Source organism: Acanthaster planci, linkage group LG06, assembly GCF_054643075.1.
Source record: "Acanthaster planci isolate LZ-2023a linkage group LG06, COTS_SCS, whole genome shotgun sequence".
Taxonomy (NCBI): domain Eukaryota; kingdom Metazoa; phylum Echinodermata; class Asteroidea; order Valvatida; family Acanthasteridae; genus Acanthaster; species Acanthaster planci.
The window spans coordinates 11,036,136-11,054,337 of NC_141782.1; the positions used below are offsets into that span (position 1 = coordinate 11,036,136).

The 18,202-nt window shown below is 42.7% G+C and overlaps 1 protein-coding gene across 3 annotated transcripts; it reads left to right on the forward strand.

Moving 5' to 3' along the window:
* Positions 1-1,107: 1,107 nt before the first annotated feature.
* On the forward strand, positions 1,108-18,128 carry LOC110987847 (ankyrin and armadillo repeat-containing protein-like). 3 transcript variants are annotated; one of them, XM_087137927.1, is made up of 8 exons: positions 1,108-1,230; positions 2,121-3,775; positions 7,049-7,293; positions 8,291-8,447; positions 9,026-9,173; positions 9,812-9,931; positions 11,039-11,157; positions 15,830-18,128. In XM_087137927.1, the coding sequence occupies exons 2-8, from the start codon at positions 2,173-2,175 to the stop codon at positions 16,093-16,095; spliced, it is 2,658 nt and encodes an 885-aa protein (XP_086994053.1). In that variant the 5' UTR covers positions 1,108-1,230; positions 2,121-2,172; the 3' UTR covers positions 16,096-18,128. The 3 variants fall into 3 exon arrangements, with proteins under 3 accessions (XP_086994053.1, XP_086994051.1, XP_086994052.1); XM_087137925.1 differs by lacking the exon at positions 1,108-1,230 and adding an exon at positions 1,303-1,529; XM_087137926.1 differs by lacking the exon at positions 1,108-1,230 and adding an exon at positions 1,306-1,529 and having other exon boundaries at positions 11,039-11,109.
* The last annotated feature ends 74 nt before the right edge of the window (positions 18,129-18,202 follow it).

Sequence of the window (18,202 nt, forward strand, 5' to 3'; positions counted from 1 at the left end):
CAGCTGGATCCCACCCCCTCTTTTTCTTAGGTTATTTATCTATTAATTTGGGGGGAGGGTTGAAAAAGGGGCTTGCGCCCTCCACGCCCCCTGAAACCGCCCCTGGCTTCAATAAAAACATATTTTTTTTCTAGCTCCGTCAGTGGTCAGCGTTACAGGCTATTCGAATCTGATAACACACATCACCAGTATGCCGTGTAGAAGTGTTGAGGGCGCCCTATGGCAACTGCAGTCGTACAATGGCTGCAGGCAGAGGACAAGTTGACTATTCTCAAGGCATGCACTGTGAAGAAATGGGGGATCAGACATTCACAGCTGGGTTAAAATAGCGCAAGTTAAACAGACCGATCAAATGAAAGGATAATTTTCCGGGGGGATATCAAAAGTGACCTTGAACGGAAACGTCTGGGGGGGACTCTTGAAATACTGATTATGTAATATAAATAGACGTATTTGTACCATGTAAGAGTAATTGACGTTTCTAATAAGAATTGCTAACTTATTTTTCTAATCAGAAATTTAAACACACCCTCAAAAAATAAGTTAGCAGTAGGCCTACTATTAGTGTCATAGTTGTGACAATGGTTATGAAATAAAAGTGGCTAAATTCAGTGATTCATCTGCCATAAATAGATGTCATGATACAAAAAATTACAACAAAAATCTTAAAAGATTAAAAAAGACGTTTGAAAGATTTTTAAATCACCACCTATGGTTATGCGTTGATGTTTAAAAACAAAATACAAAGGGTCATCCAGTTCTGAATTATTACTCAACCTGATCAACCTTCCTCACAGAATGTTATCTCCATGAAAGTAGTTCGAAACAAATTTTTCCACGAATTATTTATCGGAGGAAGAGAGTAGTGTCAACACCATTAATTATAGAAACGCCACCGGTCGTCCCTGTATGTACGTTTCCCCTAATGACAGGTTCCGTTTCTATGAGACGCCGATGTGTCACTTTGATGGGTATCTAGTCTGTTCCCCGTACACGTACACTGAATACCCTCCTATGTGCCTGTGTAGATACTGGGGACTATATCTCTCGTTACCACGAGAGGGCGGAGTTACATTAACATAATCCACTTTCGGATTGGACGCATATATACACACAGCGCGAGTAGTGAGTGCAGAATGATCCCGTCTGGGGCTGCAACGAGTGGGCCACAAGACTCGCGAAAATCGATCGGATGGGTTCCTTAATCACCCAGCCTGAATAATTGATTTGGTAAGTCATGAAATTTGTTGCGTTGTGTGTTGTGCCTTTGCTGTAGCCTTTTGAAAAGGATATGGATTTTAATGAAAGAGTTGTATCCTTGCTCTCGGCGCGTGGAAGGCCGTCGTTGATATGGTCGATGGTTGACTGTACACGCGTGCATCATGGTGTACTGCATGTAGGCATGGTGCTGGCAATTCAAGTAGGGTCAGGGCCTACAGAATTTTTCGCGGTTATGGAGTCCTGCTGTTCCGATATCTACATTCTTGTTTGAAAATCTGAAGAGAGTTTAAAGCCATGGCGTTGTTTGGGTATGTAAATGTTTGTCACATTAATCACAACCTGTTATTGCCCACTGTAATCTTGCCTCCGGTACGGCGCTAATCGCTATTTTTTGGATTGGCCTGATAAGTGATATTTTGAAGTTGACCTGAGTCTGAAGTGTTGCAGAAATGGAGAGTGTTTTATCATGCTTATTGTCAATCTCACATGCACAAACTCTACGGGACTGGTCTAAAAAATTCCAAGTATTTTCTTTGTAAACACTCCCAGTCCCATATTTGCTCTGCTAAAATTTGACATTTTAGGGCACGTTATCACTTCTGATGGCTGATATTGATACACCACTAGGGAAAAATGAGTGATGTCTGTGTAAGGAACTCCTACCATCGCAATCTTAATAACTGCACAGATATGATGGCTGCAAAAATGACAACATCTATCAGTTGTGCGGAGGAACTATGGACCACTCTGAATTGAGATGGATGTATTTTGTAGTATCTTCTAAGCTACTGTATAAAAACCATAAGCAACTGACGCTTACTACATCATTCCATTGTTACTTTTCACACCCTTTGCTTGAATATGTTAAATGTCATGTTCTTGTTGCTGTTGTTTTTCAGAGGACAGCGACGTGAATCAGATAAAGACGAGTTCGCCAAGGAGCGGGCCATCATGAATGACCTTGACGAGCGTGGCTGGAGCCACATTCACAATGCAGCCTTCCACGGCTACATTAAGTCCATCCAGCGCTTTGTGGCCGCCAGCGAGGACCAACTGGAGTTCCCAACCAATGATGACCGGCTCATGACTCCGCTACTGCTGGCTGTGGAGAGTGGCAAGCTGGACACAGTCCGCTGCCTGGTGGAGCTGGGCTCTGACCTCCGCTACGTCAACCAGCAGAACCTGAGCGCCGTCGAGCTGGCTTGCCTCAAGATGTACGTAGAGATCATGGAATACTTCATCAAGCTGGACCACAAGGACTTGCCAGTCTGGACCAAGCTAATCAAGTTTGCTGCATCCGACTCGGATGAGGAGGCCGAGTCGGCCGGCAGGATGCTGGTTCAGCTGACGGAGCCGGGACCGGATGGCACACTTAGCCCAAACTGGGAAGCCATCGTGGAAAACCAAGGTGTCCAGGCCACCATGAAGATCATGAAGACCATGGTCTCGGACAGGGCCAAACACTACATGTACACTTTGCTGCTCAACATCATCCAGTCGCAAACGGTCAAGGAACAGATCATCAAGCACGGTGGCATACCGACATCTCTGGAACTTTTCAAGAGCGACTCTAGGGAGCTAATCTTGGCTGGCGCCTCGATGCTTTGCCACCTCTCCAGAGTCCAGGAGTATGTTGACCCACTGGTGAGGAATGGAGCCATCACAGCCCTCATCAAAATCTGGCAGACCAACAGTGATCAGGATATCTTGGTCCAGGTGACGGATACGCTCTCGGAGATTGCAGCCGCAAGCGCTGAACACAGACAGACTATCGGGGGCACCAGTGGCTCCATGGTAGCGCTCGTCAGTCTGTTTGACTCCTGCCTGTCCAAAGAGTCCAAGCAGCTCAAGGCCCTCCTTGTATCTCTCACCACAGCGGTGCAAAAGATCGTTCAGGAGGAGAAGCAGAACCAGGACAGCTTTGTCGATGAGGGGGGCTCGTCGGCCCTGATCACCCTCGCCAGCACCAAGAACAGAGAACTGCAGCTGAATGCCATCAGCGCTATCCACTGCCTGGCTAAAGACAACCCTCACACCCAGAAGATCATCCTGGAGGAGGGTGGCGTCATCCCACTGATGACCCTCCTGAAGAGGAGCAGCGCCCCAAAGGTGCAGGTCTGCACGGCTGGCGCTCTGTGGGCCCTGGCCGGGGAGGACGTGGACGAGCGGCGCACCATGGCGGGCATGATTGGTGTCAACCTCCTCATCGACTTCCTGAATGCCCAGGTGGAGTATGACGTCCTGCACTTCATCGGGGCAGAGGGGCTGGCCGTGCTGGCCCAGGGACCCCACAACAAGCAGAACACCATCGCCCAGGCCAATGGCGTTCAGCCCCTGGTTCGACTGCTGCGTTCACCCAAGGAGCACATCGTCCTGAGCGCCATACGTGCCCTGCGCCACCTGTGTGTGGGAATTGGGTACAAGCCCCACAGGGAGAATCAAGAGATGGTGCTGAACTCGCGAGGAATCCGCTACCTGGTGGCACTGATGGTACACTCCAGAAATGAACTCGTCCGAGTGGAATCAGCATTAACCTTAGGCTGTTGCTCCGTTGGTAGGTATCCTACATGTTAAGACTGTCCTTAATTAACCCTAACAGTCCTCAATCCTCCAATTTTAATATGATTTTCCACACACCTGAGGGGGTTAGGGTTAACCTCATGCATTGTACTACATTATGATGAGACTTGTACCATACATGTACATGTACATGTACTGTTTTTTAATCTGAGGGGAACTCAGGGTATATTTCTGTGGCTTAAAATGTTGCTTTTGATAACTCTTGTGGTTCTGGAATGTTTCTGAGCATTCTGATATTGTTCAGCATGACATTTTGATCAAGTTTAGCTAAAGCTGCTCAAGATTTGTTTGTGCGAGTTTCCTTCCAGATAACTAGCTCAGAACACAGCTCACAATTCCTGAAATGAATTTGGAAATTTGTCATCAGACCTTAGTGATATTCAAAAAAATCTGTCAGTTGACCGGTAATATCACACTCGTTGAAGTTTGATGTACATGTAAATTAGCAGATTTTTGTGGCTGCAGAACGTTCTATTATATTTCCAAAATTCCAGTACAGTGGTTGGGAAGTTTGGGCTGGAACCCTGGTTTGCCCACCCTTCAATGGCTTCTTACCAATGCATGCAGCTGCATTGTGGTCCCCCTCAAACAACACCAGTCAAACTAGACATATATATTTTGCCATTGTAACTTGCCTTTTGTCGTTGGTTGTATCTCTGGTTCTGTTCATAATGTCTGCCATCTTGTACAGTGTCTATGCTTACATATATGCCAGTGGTTCTCTCTTTGCTGCATTTACAAAAAAGGCTATTGATAATCAGCGATGCAGACATGCCCAAAGGCGTGGCTCTAAAGGGATAACTTCTGCCACGGACAGTCCAACCATCCGCCAATTTTTTCAGGCAATATTGGTCAAACTACATGTACATGTATGGTTATACATGTGGTGCACATGTAGTAGTAAATTTTTGAGTTGCCCAACATTTGAAAAGGTTGTAAACTTTAGTAACTGAGAAAAATGAAAAGATTGGAGGGAAACCCCAAAATTGTAATCTTCTGGGTTTTTTTCATGGTTACTTCATCTGAGAATCAGAACTGATTTGGTAATTGACAGTGTGTACTGGTGCATGTCAGTTGGTATCCATGTAAAGTGATAAAATTGTCCCTTTGGTATTGCTTTTTAGGATGTTATCACATCTTAGCTGGTGGTAGTGTCAGAAATTTCTGTGATTCAACTGTTTGCTGGAAGTGTCCTTACGTCAGTTTGCATAACACACTGACTTGTCTGGCTTTGTCCTTGACGTGTGATAAGATAACAAGACCAATCACTACTCTTTTTGTTATTGATATATGTGGGTTATCCACACTCTACGATAGATATCCACATGTTGGCATGCATGTTGTCTAAATTTGAGTAAACAGTGAACTTTGCCCAACGTTGTATCATTTCAGGGCCCACTGATGTGGGGGTTTGCTTTCGGAGTTAGTCTAAAGCATTTTTATTAATTTGACTGCAAACATTGTATGAATGAAATTTACATGTAGTAGCACTGAAGGGCAGAATGAAAATAAAAAAATGGAAGAACTTATTACATACAATCTTATTACCCCGGGTCGGAGAATGAAAAGACATCTAAATAACTGTGCGTACATGTGCATTGAACATGTTGAACAGAGAACCTCAATTGTCATTGGTATCCAGTTACATATGAGTGCTTGCTTCTTTCCAGATCACTCCAAACTTATGTACTGCGTCAGAGGAAAATTATTTGTTTTTTTTTTTAAACACACAGCAAAAAGTCTGTCATAATTTTTTTTAAAATTGTGTTATTTGAAGTTGTTGCTCCATGTTGGTCTGTAGGATGAATTTATAACCCCATGCCAGACATATATGTATATTTTGCTGTTTGTGTGGGAAAGCAGCTGTGTTGGCATTTCATACCTTCTGCAGATGTGTACAGTTTTATAGCTCCATGATGTACAGGTACAATGTACATGTAGCTTACCATTCTAGAGAAAACAAATTGAGATAATACTCTTTATCTTGACTAATGACTTTTTAATGTCACTGTCTTGCGTGGAGTGTGCAATGAAAGGGCTCGGGCAAAGTCTGTTTTTTCCCACACATGATAGGAAGGGCCCTACTGAGCCTAATAAATTTATGGCTGGGTTTTTTGTTTACTCTGGCCAACTTGTCTCTCCTGGAGAGCTCTTGATCCACAAAGAGCAGGGACACAGGGTTATGTAATGACCCCACCACTCCTCTTACTCCAGCACTACCACTGGATGCAGATTAGTGACGGCGTGTGACAGTACAAGGAATGCTGGCACACGCTGCAGTACAGTAGGTTGTAGTACAAAAAGGTTTGGAAACAAACTTCATTTATCCCTAATCATATCTAGTGTAACAAAATCCAGCAACAGGAAATTTCATTTAGATACGGTCGGTTTTGAGTAAGATGGCAAACAAAAGGACTTCTGTATGCAGTGGCTGTTCTAATCTGTATTTGATGGTTAACTACACAACAGTGCTGTCTGCCATGTCTGCCCTAATCGGATTGTGTTACAAACCTGTGGTGCCTCACCTGATGAAATAAAAAAGGAGGTTCGAGCATGGTTAGACTTAACTTCAAACTGACTGGATTTCATTACACAAACCAATTTCATGCTGAACTGAATTGCCTGCTGGCAATGGCAAGGTTATTCCATTCAAAAGCAGACCGCCTTGTTTTGATTACCGTAAGTCCTAATTCATTTTGACTGAAGTTTTCACAGAAATTTGCACTCAGATTTTTGTTATTTCTCAAACTACTTTTCATCATGTTGTCAATAACTCTCTGTTGTCCAACCCATGAGAAAGTTATCAATCAAGTTATTTCTGCAAATTGATACACATACATGCACACGTACATGTACATGTATGTGCAAACTGTGACTGCACAGGTAATTGGAAGCACTATTATATTGTACAAGCAAGCATTTTTTTCTCTGTGAAGTTTCAATTTTAGTTTCATTTCACTGTTACTAATTTTTGAGGTTAGTTACCTGGATTAGACTGTTTAATCTAGATTTTAAACCCTTCAAATGTACAAGAGCTAAAATTTAGAAGAGCTCAATCCTTCCGTTTCAGCTCTGGCAGAGTCGAAACAAAAGCTATCATTCCACTTTCTTCAATCTAAGGCTTCTATGTTGCATTTTTACAGGAAGAAATTAGTCATTGGCTTGCACTTACGTGTAGCCTCTTGGTTTGTTTGCCAAATATACATGTAAATTGATGTTATGATGTTGTTCCTTTTGAAACGTCTAGGCAACATGGAAGTCATGAATGACATAGCGGACAATGTGGACTTCAATTACGTGCACATACTTCGTCTCCTGTACTCCAGAGATGATCTGGTGCGATTGCTGGCTGGCTCTGCCTTGGCCGCCTTTGCCTTCAACAGCACCACGCAGCAGCACGAGATCGCCGACTCGGGCGGTGTGCGTTACCACTGCTTTGTTCCCTTCCTTGAGTCTGACAACGAGTTCTACAGGTGCTGTGCTGCATTTCAGGTAATGGTTTCTGGTTCAAATGCCAATCTTGCAGAGAAAGGTCTAATACAGGTGTAAGGCCTACATGTAGTTGGGCTTCATAACCTGTGATCTAAGGTCAGGGTTTCCGGGAGAATTTCAGTCTTGCAGAGCATGGTATACATGTAGTAGGTGTAGTTGGGCTTCATAACCTATGAGCTAAGGTCAGGGTTGTGCCCTTGGGCAAAAGGTATATGGCTCTGCAAAAGCTCAAAATGACTTCAAGGCAACCCAAAACAGAGAGCTCCCAAGAGAATTTGTTAATGCCCTCTCTTAAAATCAGTCGAAATGCCATGTATAATGTGTGGCATATGTTACAGTGGCTTTTCATCCAACCTTTCATGCAAGGCCTTTAATGATAACCTCCTGTGCTGAAGTCACTCTTGGGTCAGGTGGTAAGCAGCACAAAGATGCTTAGCAGTGTCATATTGTGCACTGCACTCCTGTCTCACAGGAATATCAGATTGCATTTTTGTGCTTAATTGTGCAGTAAACCAACTGTGATGTTGTGACAGGGAACAGAGCCTGTGCCATTCTATGCTACACATTGAACCTGTGCATATTTGTGTTCCATATAGAAAAGCAAGTCTGGTCCGAGCCAATTAGGCTCATCAGGCCGGTGTTTATCTCCGGTTTCCTTGGCATGAAATGACTGAGAATATTTGTATTTCCCCCTGGATGGGATGCCAGTCCATCGCAGGTTGCTTCCTCAGCCATTGTTGGTACCCATTTATACTCCTGGGTGGAGAGAGGCAAGCAGGGGTGAAGAGGCTTGCCAAGGGCCACAACATACTGCCAGCAGCTGGATTCGAACCTCCTACCCTATGATTGGAAGCCACAAACTCTAACCACTTGGCCACATGCCCTCTTGTTCCATATAGAAAACACATGCAAAAGAGTGACTGTTAGCATTTGTACATATTTGTGCTGTTAAACCATAGGAGGGTTTTAAGTAACACATGTTTTCGGCATCTTTCAGGTTGTCGTGCTTGCTCGCATCATACCAGATGAGGAGCAGGCCTCATCGTCAGCAGTGGGTATTAAGCTTATCGTCGACCTCTTGGAGAGCTCCAAGAGTGAGTACATCCAGTCGCTGGCCGCAGACTGCATTGCCAGGCTGGCTCACACCAGAGCAGGTCATTTGCCACTTCAAATTTCTTTGTAGCCCAAAGTTTTGTTTTTTCCTGTGTATTTTTCATTTCAAAGATTTGTGAAAATTCTTCAAAATGCTTGTGAGGTTTGTGTTCTGAATTGATGAATACTGTAAAATACCGGTAGTTTTCTGTTAACCTAAGATTGCCAGCGTAATATGAGTGGGCTCTATTCAACACAGAACATATCCCGTGAGAAACCATTCATCATCCACTGGTTGATTTTATTTTTGTAACGTTCGAAAACCCTGCAAGCTCTAGTAATAATGTGATCAAAGAAGGAACTGTGACTTGAAATCCTCTCTCTCCACTGTGCTGTGCTATACCTACTGGGGTGTATGGCTGTTTTTAAAACCGGCAATATCACCAAACCTGGTAGACTTGTCCCTGAGTGGTCCTGGCAGGAATTAGACCTGGCCGACCACCCGTGATAAGTTCGCTCAACTCTGAGTTTGTCAGGGTCCACGAACATGTCCAACGTCAGTGGGAGACCAGGCTTGATTTGAGCACGGATAGGCCGCTTGGTATTAAATGTTTTCAGATTACTTGCTTGATATCCACAGGAGTGCCGGCTGCCATCATTTCCATAGATGCCATAAGCCTGCTGTGTAAGTACATGCTGTCTGAAGACGAGCAAGTCAGGGGGTGTGCAGCCATTTCACTGGGCTATCTAAGCTTCAACCATAAAGCCGAGAGGGAACTTCTAAATAAGTAAGTGCAAATTTGCATGTGGGTATGAATCATTCTATTAAGTGTAGGATAGGGCATTTTGTAAACGGTCTTAACTTTGTGACTTTGATAAAGGAAAGTAACACAGATTGTTGTGTCAGTTTTAGAAAAAATCAGTGCTCATATATTAAAAAAGACTCATTCATTTAGAAGTCGTGAGATTCCCATTTCCAAACTGACCTGAACAATATAAGCTCAACGTACCCCTTTGTTTGTGCACAGAGAAATGAAACGGGGAAGTTTATGATGCCGTTGAAAGTTTTTCAGTTTCAGTACGAGTTTATCTAGTAAATGTATATGTGGTTACAGTTTTTCTTAAATTGACAGCCAACATTTTGACAAACATTTATCCTCTAACTGGCATCCACTGCATTGTACCGCTGCTGGACAAAAATGTTCTTAGAGTAACAGTTCCAGTGGTTAACAGAAAAGCTGAGACTTTCCGAAATTGGCCATTCTGAAGAGAAATATCATCTCAAGTCACACTCACATTGTGGCAAAGTTTTGCAGTAATGGAAACAACATCTGGATATTTGAAGGAATATTCAGTCAGTTAGATATTGCCATACGTGCTGCTGTACCTGCGATGTTTTTCTGATATCTTTGCCTGGATTTTAAAGGTGTCGGCAGGATCCCTACTTGTTCAAGGTTCTGCAGTATTACACGCCTAACTACCGACTGGCTGATGCATTCTTGGATGCTTGGAAGCACTACAAACACATTGGCTTACCTCATATTGAGTGAGTTGGAACACGCAGGCAGATTGGGGAATGGGTTGGAGGAAACCCTTGAGCATGTTGAGAGGTCTCAGCTTGCATACTGTAACAGCAACCCACAAGGGGCCAACCTCCAGTGAGGGGGGGACTAGCAATTTTACATTTAGTTTAACGGTAGAAACCGAACAACAATGATAATAAAAGAAATCCATGTACCTTTTAACAACTGAAATAACTAATTTACTAGTCATTTCTTTGTCTACAGACAGTATGATTAAAGCACCAGGGGAGGGCTGGTTAGGTTATAAATCAAAGGAAATCACACATGGTGTATAAAAGAAATAAGAACGTACATGTACATGCAGTTACTGGCAGAGCACATATTATGAAGACATGGGATGACTACGGTGAGACACCACAGTCTGGGCGTGGCAAGGGCGAGAACAAGGCAAAACTAAATGAAAAGAAACTGCAACATACTCACAGAAAGACTGCACAGACCACTGGAACCCCTTCCCAAAAAATAAATAGATAGTAGTGGTTTTGTTAAGCAACACAAGTTGAGACATTTCAGATAACTAAAGATACGTAGATACACAAGTAGGCACCTCTGCGCTGAAAATGTGAGATAAAATTTCACATCACCTTCCCCCACCTCGCCCTGGCCGCCAGTCCACACACCCAGACTATGCTGCAGGCAGCTTTTATAAGCCTGCAGTAAAAGTTATCCAAATCAGTGTACCACAACTGCTTATATGAAAAGAAAGGAATTCCTAAGACCACAGTGAACAACCCAGACTAGCATTTCTGAAGCCCACAGAGCCAGGCCAGGGCTCCACAGTGAAATAAAATGAACAATAGGGGCCTGCAGTGCCGTGGCAAGAACGCTGTAGCCTGCATTCAAGGAGTAACTGCTTGTCATTAAAAAAATGATAGACTCAAATTTTGTTACATTCAATTTAATGTGACAATGTGGAAATAGTTCACATTTCTTCATTTTTAATCCCTACTCTCCGTGTCTAAAAGAAGTACAAGGATCAGCCCTTGCTGGATCATATGGCACTGAAAATAGCACTTAAACCAACCATTTTCTTCAACGACTTAACTTCATTGCTTATTAATTTTTTTCAGCACCTCCCAACGACCATGTCTTGTTGCCAAGAAGACAGTGCCATACCTAAACAACATCAAGAACCCTAACAGTGAGTCATTACTTCTGAGACTAAATTATGCAGCATTTTTTCAATTTAGTAAGTGTCTTCTGTTTCCATCATTAAGTAGTTTTGGGCATGTGATCGCTGTGCATTGTAAGACTAAGTTATGTACCCGAAAAAATAGACACAAGACTTGTCAGAAATGACATGGTGAACAGTGACAAAGGAATGCTTTTGTTTGCTACAGTACTAGAAAAGAGAAAAACCTGGCCATTGATTGTTTCTGTCAACAATATCTGGCTTGCTGCTCTCACTGTTTCTAGAAATCTTTCTGACGTGCATTGAGCATGACACCTTGGTATGACAGTGGGAGACTTTGAGAAGCTTGCTAGCGACAAACGCACCAGACCGGATAGTTCTGAGCATGCACGGATTGTTCTGAGCATGCGCAGTATTGTGAAAAAGGACCAATATGTCTGCTGCCACCAGTGTCTTAAAGTTTCCCATTGAACGATACCACACAGTGCATGCTCAGAGCATTATGGTCAGTAACGAACAAAACAAAAAGCTGGCTCGCTCTGGTGTGACTCAAACCCATGATGGTGCATACTCACCGAAGCATTTCAACTGGTCAACCAGTGGGTCAACTGGCTGATTCAAAGCCAGCATTGAGAAGAGATAATTTGAACTGGAGAATTTTAGAACTTGAATTTTTTTTTGGTGGGAAGACTGCAACCTTCCAAAAATGGTCACCTCCAACATACATTCACCTTGTCCATGATTGTAAACATAGTCGGCTCTCCAATAGTCTAAATGTACATGCAGCTGTATGGTACAGATGCACGTGGACTTCCCCGGTACTTGCACATGCCCAACTTCGTCTTGCAGCACCATCCATTCTTGCATGTTAAGGCGGGTTCATGCCGAGTGTGAAAGTGAACAAGTAAATTTGAATCGACAAAAACATCGCAGATAGTTTGCCCTGCAAGTTCACAAATGTTGATCACCTGTCAACCTTCGCCAAATTTTACCGCGATGTCTCTGTGACTTTGTGTTGTCGTTCGCTTTTTGCCCTGAGAATGAACCGGCCTTTAATTTCTGCTGCTCAGTGTCCCAATGTATTTTGCCGCTCTCACCTGACGCATTCCTTGCCTTGTTGCATGCATTTCACAGTGTTGGATGGGTAAGTTTGGTCTACCATCTTACTAAGCAAAGAATAACTCATGCACTTGGGGTGAACAGCCTTGGCTCCTGTAAGATGTTTTCCCTGTGTGAAAATTTCCTCTGAGTTTGTACATCTTGTGCAATTAACAGATTGCAGTGACAATAGTGATGAACTTCTTTGTAGATATTTCAGGTAAAACCTCTTAACTGGTCTTGGAATAAGCCTTTTGTGAGTGACCTGTGAATAAAATCTGGTGCTCTGAGTTCTTTAAATTCATGGGGACATAATAATTTGAATTCTCCATACTAAAAACACTGTTGCTATACCTCGTGATTCGGGGCAAGCTTTTGCTTAGTTACGGAAGGGAAGCCTTGCACCAATAAACTGTTTTCAATGGAAAAAAGGGCACAAAGGAACCAGTCCATTCCAGAGATGGTGGTCGCTATGCAAAACCTTGCCCCAAAATCACGAGGTATAGCAACAGCGTCTTTCGTCTGGGAATTAAAATTGTTACGTTTGTGTGCTTATTGGGAAGTCCATATTGAGATCAAAATTTGATGAAGATCAACCCATTAAGGTGTAGCTGCTTTTCTAAGACATAATTTTTCTTCAATTTTGTATCCTTCTTCAATATATGAAAATTCTTTTCCATTCCTGTTTGGTTAAATGCATTGAAAAGTGCACTTTTTTTAGGCAGTTAAAATCATCCCTATCTTCCTGGACAACTGAGGGCACTGTTACTTTGAAGTCATTTAGAGAAGACTTAGGACGTTTTCCAATACTCAACTTCCCCTCCGTCTCAGGTTTCGTCCCCGAAACCAATCCCCGATTGTGGGCCTGAAGCTTTTAAATCAATTTGGAATACTGTAATTTTTGCTCTCTTGCATCTTGTATGATGTTTTGTGGCACTATTAGACTAATTAGTGCGCTTACTGCTTCAAAGTCAGGTGGTAAAAAAACAGTTGAAGCCTGAGACGAAGCTAACGTTGAATATCGGAAAACGGCCCTAGTTCAGTGCACAGGCTCTCTGTTCAAACTGTGAACCCAGAATTTACTTACCGAAAACATCTTGGAGAAAGGATTGATGCTTGCTTAGTGCTATGCAGTGTCATGAACAATGATCAGTCATCGGAGAAGAGAAGCAGAGTCCAGCAAAATCTGTAAAAATGCAGGACTTGTTTGTGGGCAGACCATATAACATTGAGGCTTCTTCCTGGCGTGAAGTCGCAGTTTGGCCAAGAATATGGAAATACTTATCGGCATAAAGCCCAGAAAGACTGTAAAATACCCTTTGAAAGAGTGAAACAAAAGTCGAAAATAAGGCTAAGTGAGACACAAAAATGCCTTTTGAAGGTTTGTATAAAAACGTTGATTGCAGCTACGCTTTTAAGCATGATAAGCATGGAAGACTAAATCAGAAGATGTCATCTTAATTCTCTACGTTAACAACTATGTTAAATCTGTGCACTCATTGACAAGAACTCTTCGCAAAGGTTAAATCCTCTTGAAAGGCATTCCATGTTTCACCCGTCCTGAGAAAATTGATGAATCCGTGGAGGTGTTCCAGAAAGTTGTGATAACATTCGCAATTATGTCTGGAAAATAAATCATTTTGAGTACCAGCAGAATTCTCTACAGGTGAGGAAATTCTGAATGGACGAAAAGATTTCAGTCAATACATATTCTAAAAATTGTACCTTGTTGCACTGTTTTGTTTAGTGTAGTGCATTTTCTCTGTTTTCCTTTTTCCAATTGTTATGCTTTTGTGCATTCCAATTCAGTGGTTTTTTTCACTTTATCCACAACAATGCACACAATGTCTTCTTAATCCCACATAATACACTGACAATCCACCAGGAAGATGCCAAGCCTACATGTTGGAAATTCATCTACCAAGTAAAATGTACTAACCACACTAAACTGTATTGAAGAGCACTAACATCACAATAAAACAAACATGACAAACGGACAGCAAAAATGGGAAATCATCAGGTGTTCCCTCCCTCTTGAAGAATTGGACTCATTGATCCTTCTGTCTGGAGAAATATCCTGTAACAGGAATGAAATGATTGCGAATAGGTCAACACATGGGTACCCCATCATATCTCTCTGTCAATTTTCTTTTTAATAATGTCTCTTTTATACATGTATGTGGTTACACATTCAACAAGAAATTGTGTGTTCTCAAGCAAGGCATTTTACTACAAGCACTTCTGGCTTGTATATGCTTAGAACCTTAAAGGCCTTCCATGTGGGATTACCTTCTGTACATTAAATAATGCCGATACTTCCATGGGAGAATCCTGTGCTGTGAGATATTACATTGTACAAGTGTTTGACTGCTAAACAGGAATAAGGTTCCCTCATTCATGTTACTAGAGGATTTACTTTGCGTTGGGGGATGTTATATGTGACCCACTCTGTGAAAATGAGTCTTAAGTCGCCAAGGCCACTTTTGTAGTTTTCATTTGTATTGAAAAGAGCAAATTGAGTTTTTTGGTTTTGATGTAGATATACATTCTATCACTCAGTTTGGCATTCTGATGAAAGTGGATACATTATGGGGAAAAAGGCTGCAGGTTCTTATCAATTTACACTGTGCAAATTATTCTAAAGGACTTTTCACTCCAAAGTGGCTCTGGCAACTTAAGACTCATTTTCACAAAGTGGGTCACATATTTATGTTGCACAAGAGTTGCTGGTGAAGTTGTCTTATGAAAAGTGTGAAGAAAGATGGCGTACATGTATGTCGGTAGTGCTTACCTGAGGGGAGCTTTGGCCAGCGTTGTCTGGTGTTAATGAGCTGAGACATAATTGTGACCCAACCCCCTAAAATGAGTTGCAAGTTATCAGAGCCTTTTTGACTTACAGGCCTTTAATCTGATTAAAAAAACTTTACTCAATGTACAGAGGAATCCTTAACATTTTCTTTCTCCCACATAATGCCCGTTTTTATCGGAACCTCAAACTGAGTGATACCCCAAAATAGAGAGCTGAATTCACTCCATCTAGTGCAGATTTAAAACAAAATTACTGGAGAAATCACCTCGAGTTTCATTTTGCAATACATGTATCCAATAAGACTTTGGAAGAGATGCTGCAAATGTTAGGACAGTGCAGTTTACACTGTTGTAGTTAAGACCATCACCAGGCCAGACACCAGACCATGCTCAAGACCAGTCACAAATACATTGTACATACACAAGACTAGTCACAAGACCAGCCACAAGTAACAGGGTGAACAGTGAGAAAAGGAATGCATTTGTTACAGTACATGTAGGTCTTAGTGATGATCTTGTGGGGTCATGTGATGGTCTTAAAAGGTCTCAACGTCTGCAGCGGCAGTTGACGTATTTGACCATGTGTAATGACACTCGCGGCCTTGAGCAGAAGCAACCCCTCATCAGGTGGAAAGAGCCATGCTGGTGGAAGTCTACATTTTGTTGGTAGTGACACAACCGTAATGCAGGCATGTCATACTCATTTGCAAACCAGCCAAGTGCAGTTCCCACCAAAGGAGCCTCTGTTGCCAGGAAAATTGTGCCCTCTCTTCAACCAGCTGGGGCTCATACATGCTCCCTCTTTCTTTTCCGTCTCACACAGTGCGTCAGTACACGATACTGAGCTTTGGGGAGACTGGATTGAGTCACCAGCCAAGTTCTCCAACGAACCAGCAGAGTTCTAACTACCACGACGACGGGCTCACCGTGGTCACCGACAACCAGATCATCCCCCGTCAGGCCAGCGGCCCTCGCTCCACCCACTCGCGGAACAGCCGCCACCAGGCAGTCACCAGCCACCCGTCCACCCCTGCAAGTCACATGTCCTCGCAGAAGTCGGCCGTGATTGCGCGGGAGGGCGACACGTGAGAAACGAAGATTGCATCATTTAAAAAAAGAATCAAAATGCTATAGCTTGAAAAACGTCCCATGGATACCTAAAGTCAGCCTGTGATTTAGAAATAGATCTTTTGAGGGATAAGGATTGGGGGGGATGTAAATTGCTCCAGTTATTGGACAAGGACTGTGGCCACAGTCTAGATGATTTTCATTCGTTGGTACTCTATCGTTGCCAATTTTCATTTGTGGTCAGGTCACTGTAAATATGTACATTTTGTTAGAATGTGGAGATGTGAATATTAGGAATGCATACACGCACAAAAAATCCTGCTCTACCAAAATGTCATTGAAATACTTCAGTGGTTAAATCTTTAGCCTGATACCCCAGGGTACACTCTGGTGTGGGCAAAATCCTATTGAAATTTGAGGATTTAGCCCTGCCGGATACAGTCGAACCTCGTTATTAAGAGGTCCTCGGATTTAACAAATTACCATGTTATAACAGGAACCTTGCATTATCAGGAATAAAAACATTGAAAAACAAAGGACTGGGACCAGACAATTAATTTCCTCATTACAAGCAGAGTCTTGTGTTAACAGTGCTCTTATTAGCGAGGTTCGGCTGTAGTTGAAATGCCATTTGGTGCTCTATTTGGCCAGTCAGATCTTTGTTCTTTGATCTGAAGGTGGTTGGTCCACCGTCCATTTTTTTTTAAAATTCGACTAAATGAGTATTTATCCTTTTTGTACATGTTTTTTCCTGATTCGTGTGTTTGGAAGGATATGGGGAGCAGAAACTTAATCCTTCCAAACGTGGTATACGGGTATTGTAATTACATTGAATGCAGTGCATCTTCCTATTTTTACTTCAAATTCAGCAATATGCTCCTTGCAGAGACAGAAGTGTCCCGGCAGGGATCTCTTGTTCGTAGTTAGTTACAATGTTCAGGTCTTGCCGGTGTGACAATAACTGTCAAGGACAAACACTAAAGGTCCAGGTCTGCTAAACTTACGTCACGTTTATCGTTGAAAAATTAAAGCAGGAACATCATGCTGAATGGTGTTTTCATCGGATGGCTGCTTTGCCGGCATATTCATTCCCTGACTGTTGCTTGTCAAATAAAAATATGTCCGTACACGTACACCCAAGTAGGTACATTACCTGCCCAGGGGCATGGCAAAGGCATTTTTGGGGGGGGGGAGGGGTACCAGAGTCAATTTACCGTCTTGTGTAAAATTCACAAAGTGCGGAAAAATTGAGATCCATGGTATGCTACATGTCGTGCTTCAGGGGAACCTGTATCGTTTATGTACCAAGTTTGGATTCATTTGCCAACCGCAGCTCTATTTGCTGACTGGTGCCATGCCCCCCAGTCTTTACGCCCCTGTACCTAACCACTGTCCAAGTTGATCTATCGGGACTGTATTTCATGATTCTGTGAAGTACATTGTACATGTATGCATACGCTGTGTACGTACATTTTGTACATGTACAGTGCATGCAAATCGCTGATTGATGAATCCATTTAGTGACGGCAACACAGCCACGTACAGTATAACCAGGGTTTACGAGCAAACAAAGGAACCCTTCATTAAAAAAATGTACTGATGTCATGGCAGGTTGTACAGTCATGTACTTACAAGTCGTTTGGGGTGTGTCTGAGTCCTGTTACTGGGACCAACAGCTTTCATACAGTAGGTGCACGTGCTACTTCTGAGCCACAGCCTTAATGTTTAGTTGCGGCTTTGTAAGCCCCAGTTTAGTTTTCTGTTTCGCAATTACTGTGCTGGCGAAAGCCATCCACAGCTGTTGTGGATAGTATGTGTGTTGCATCGATCACTGCCCGCAAAGCTTGTTTTATGGATAAGAAGTGAAAAATCTTGCAGACAGTCTTAATTTATGAAGTGCATTCCTCAGGGTTTTGGTTCAGATTGTGAAGGCTTAGAGTCATTTGAGGCAGCATGCTACACGAGTTCTGAATGTCACAATAATGGATGCATTTCCTTAGATGCAAGTACAGGCACACTGGACATGGTGCTGTGCATGGTTTCCTGTGCCGTATTTACATGTATGTGCCTTAACCATTCTTTATTAACTGTAGATACCATGTACATCAGATTTTACGTGGAAATAAAA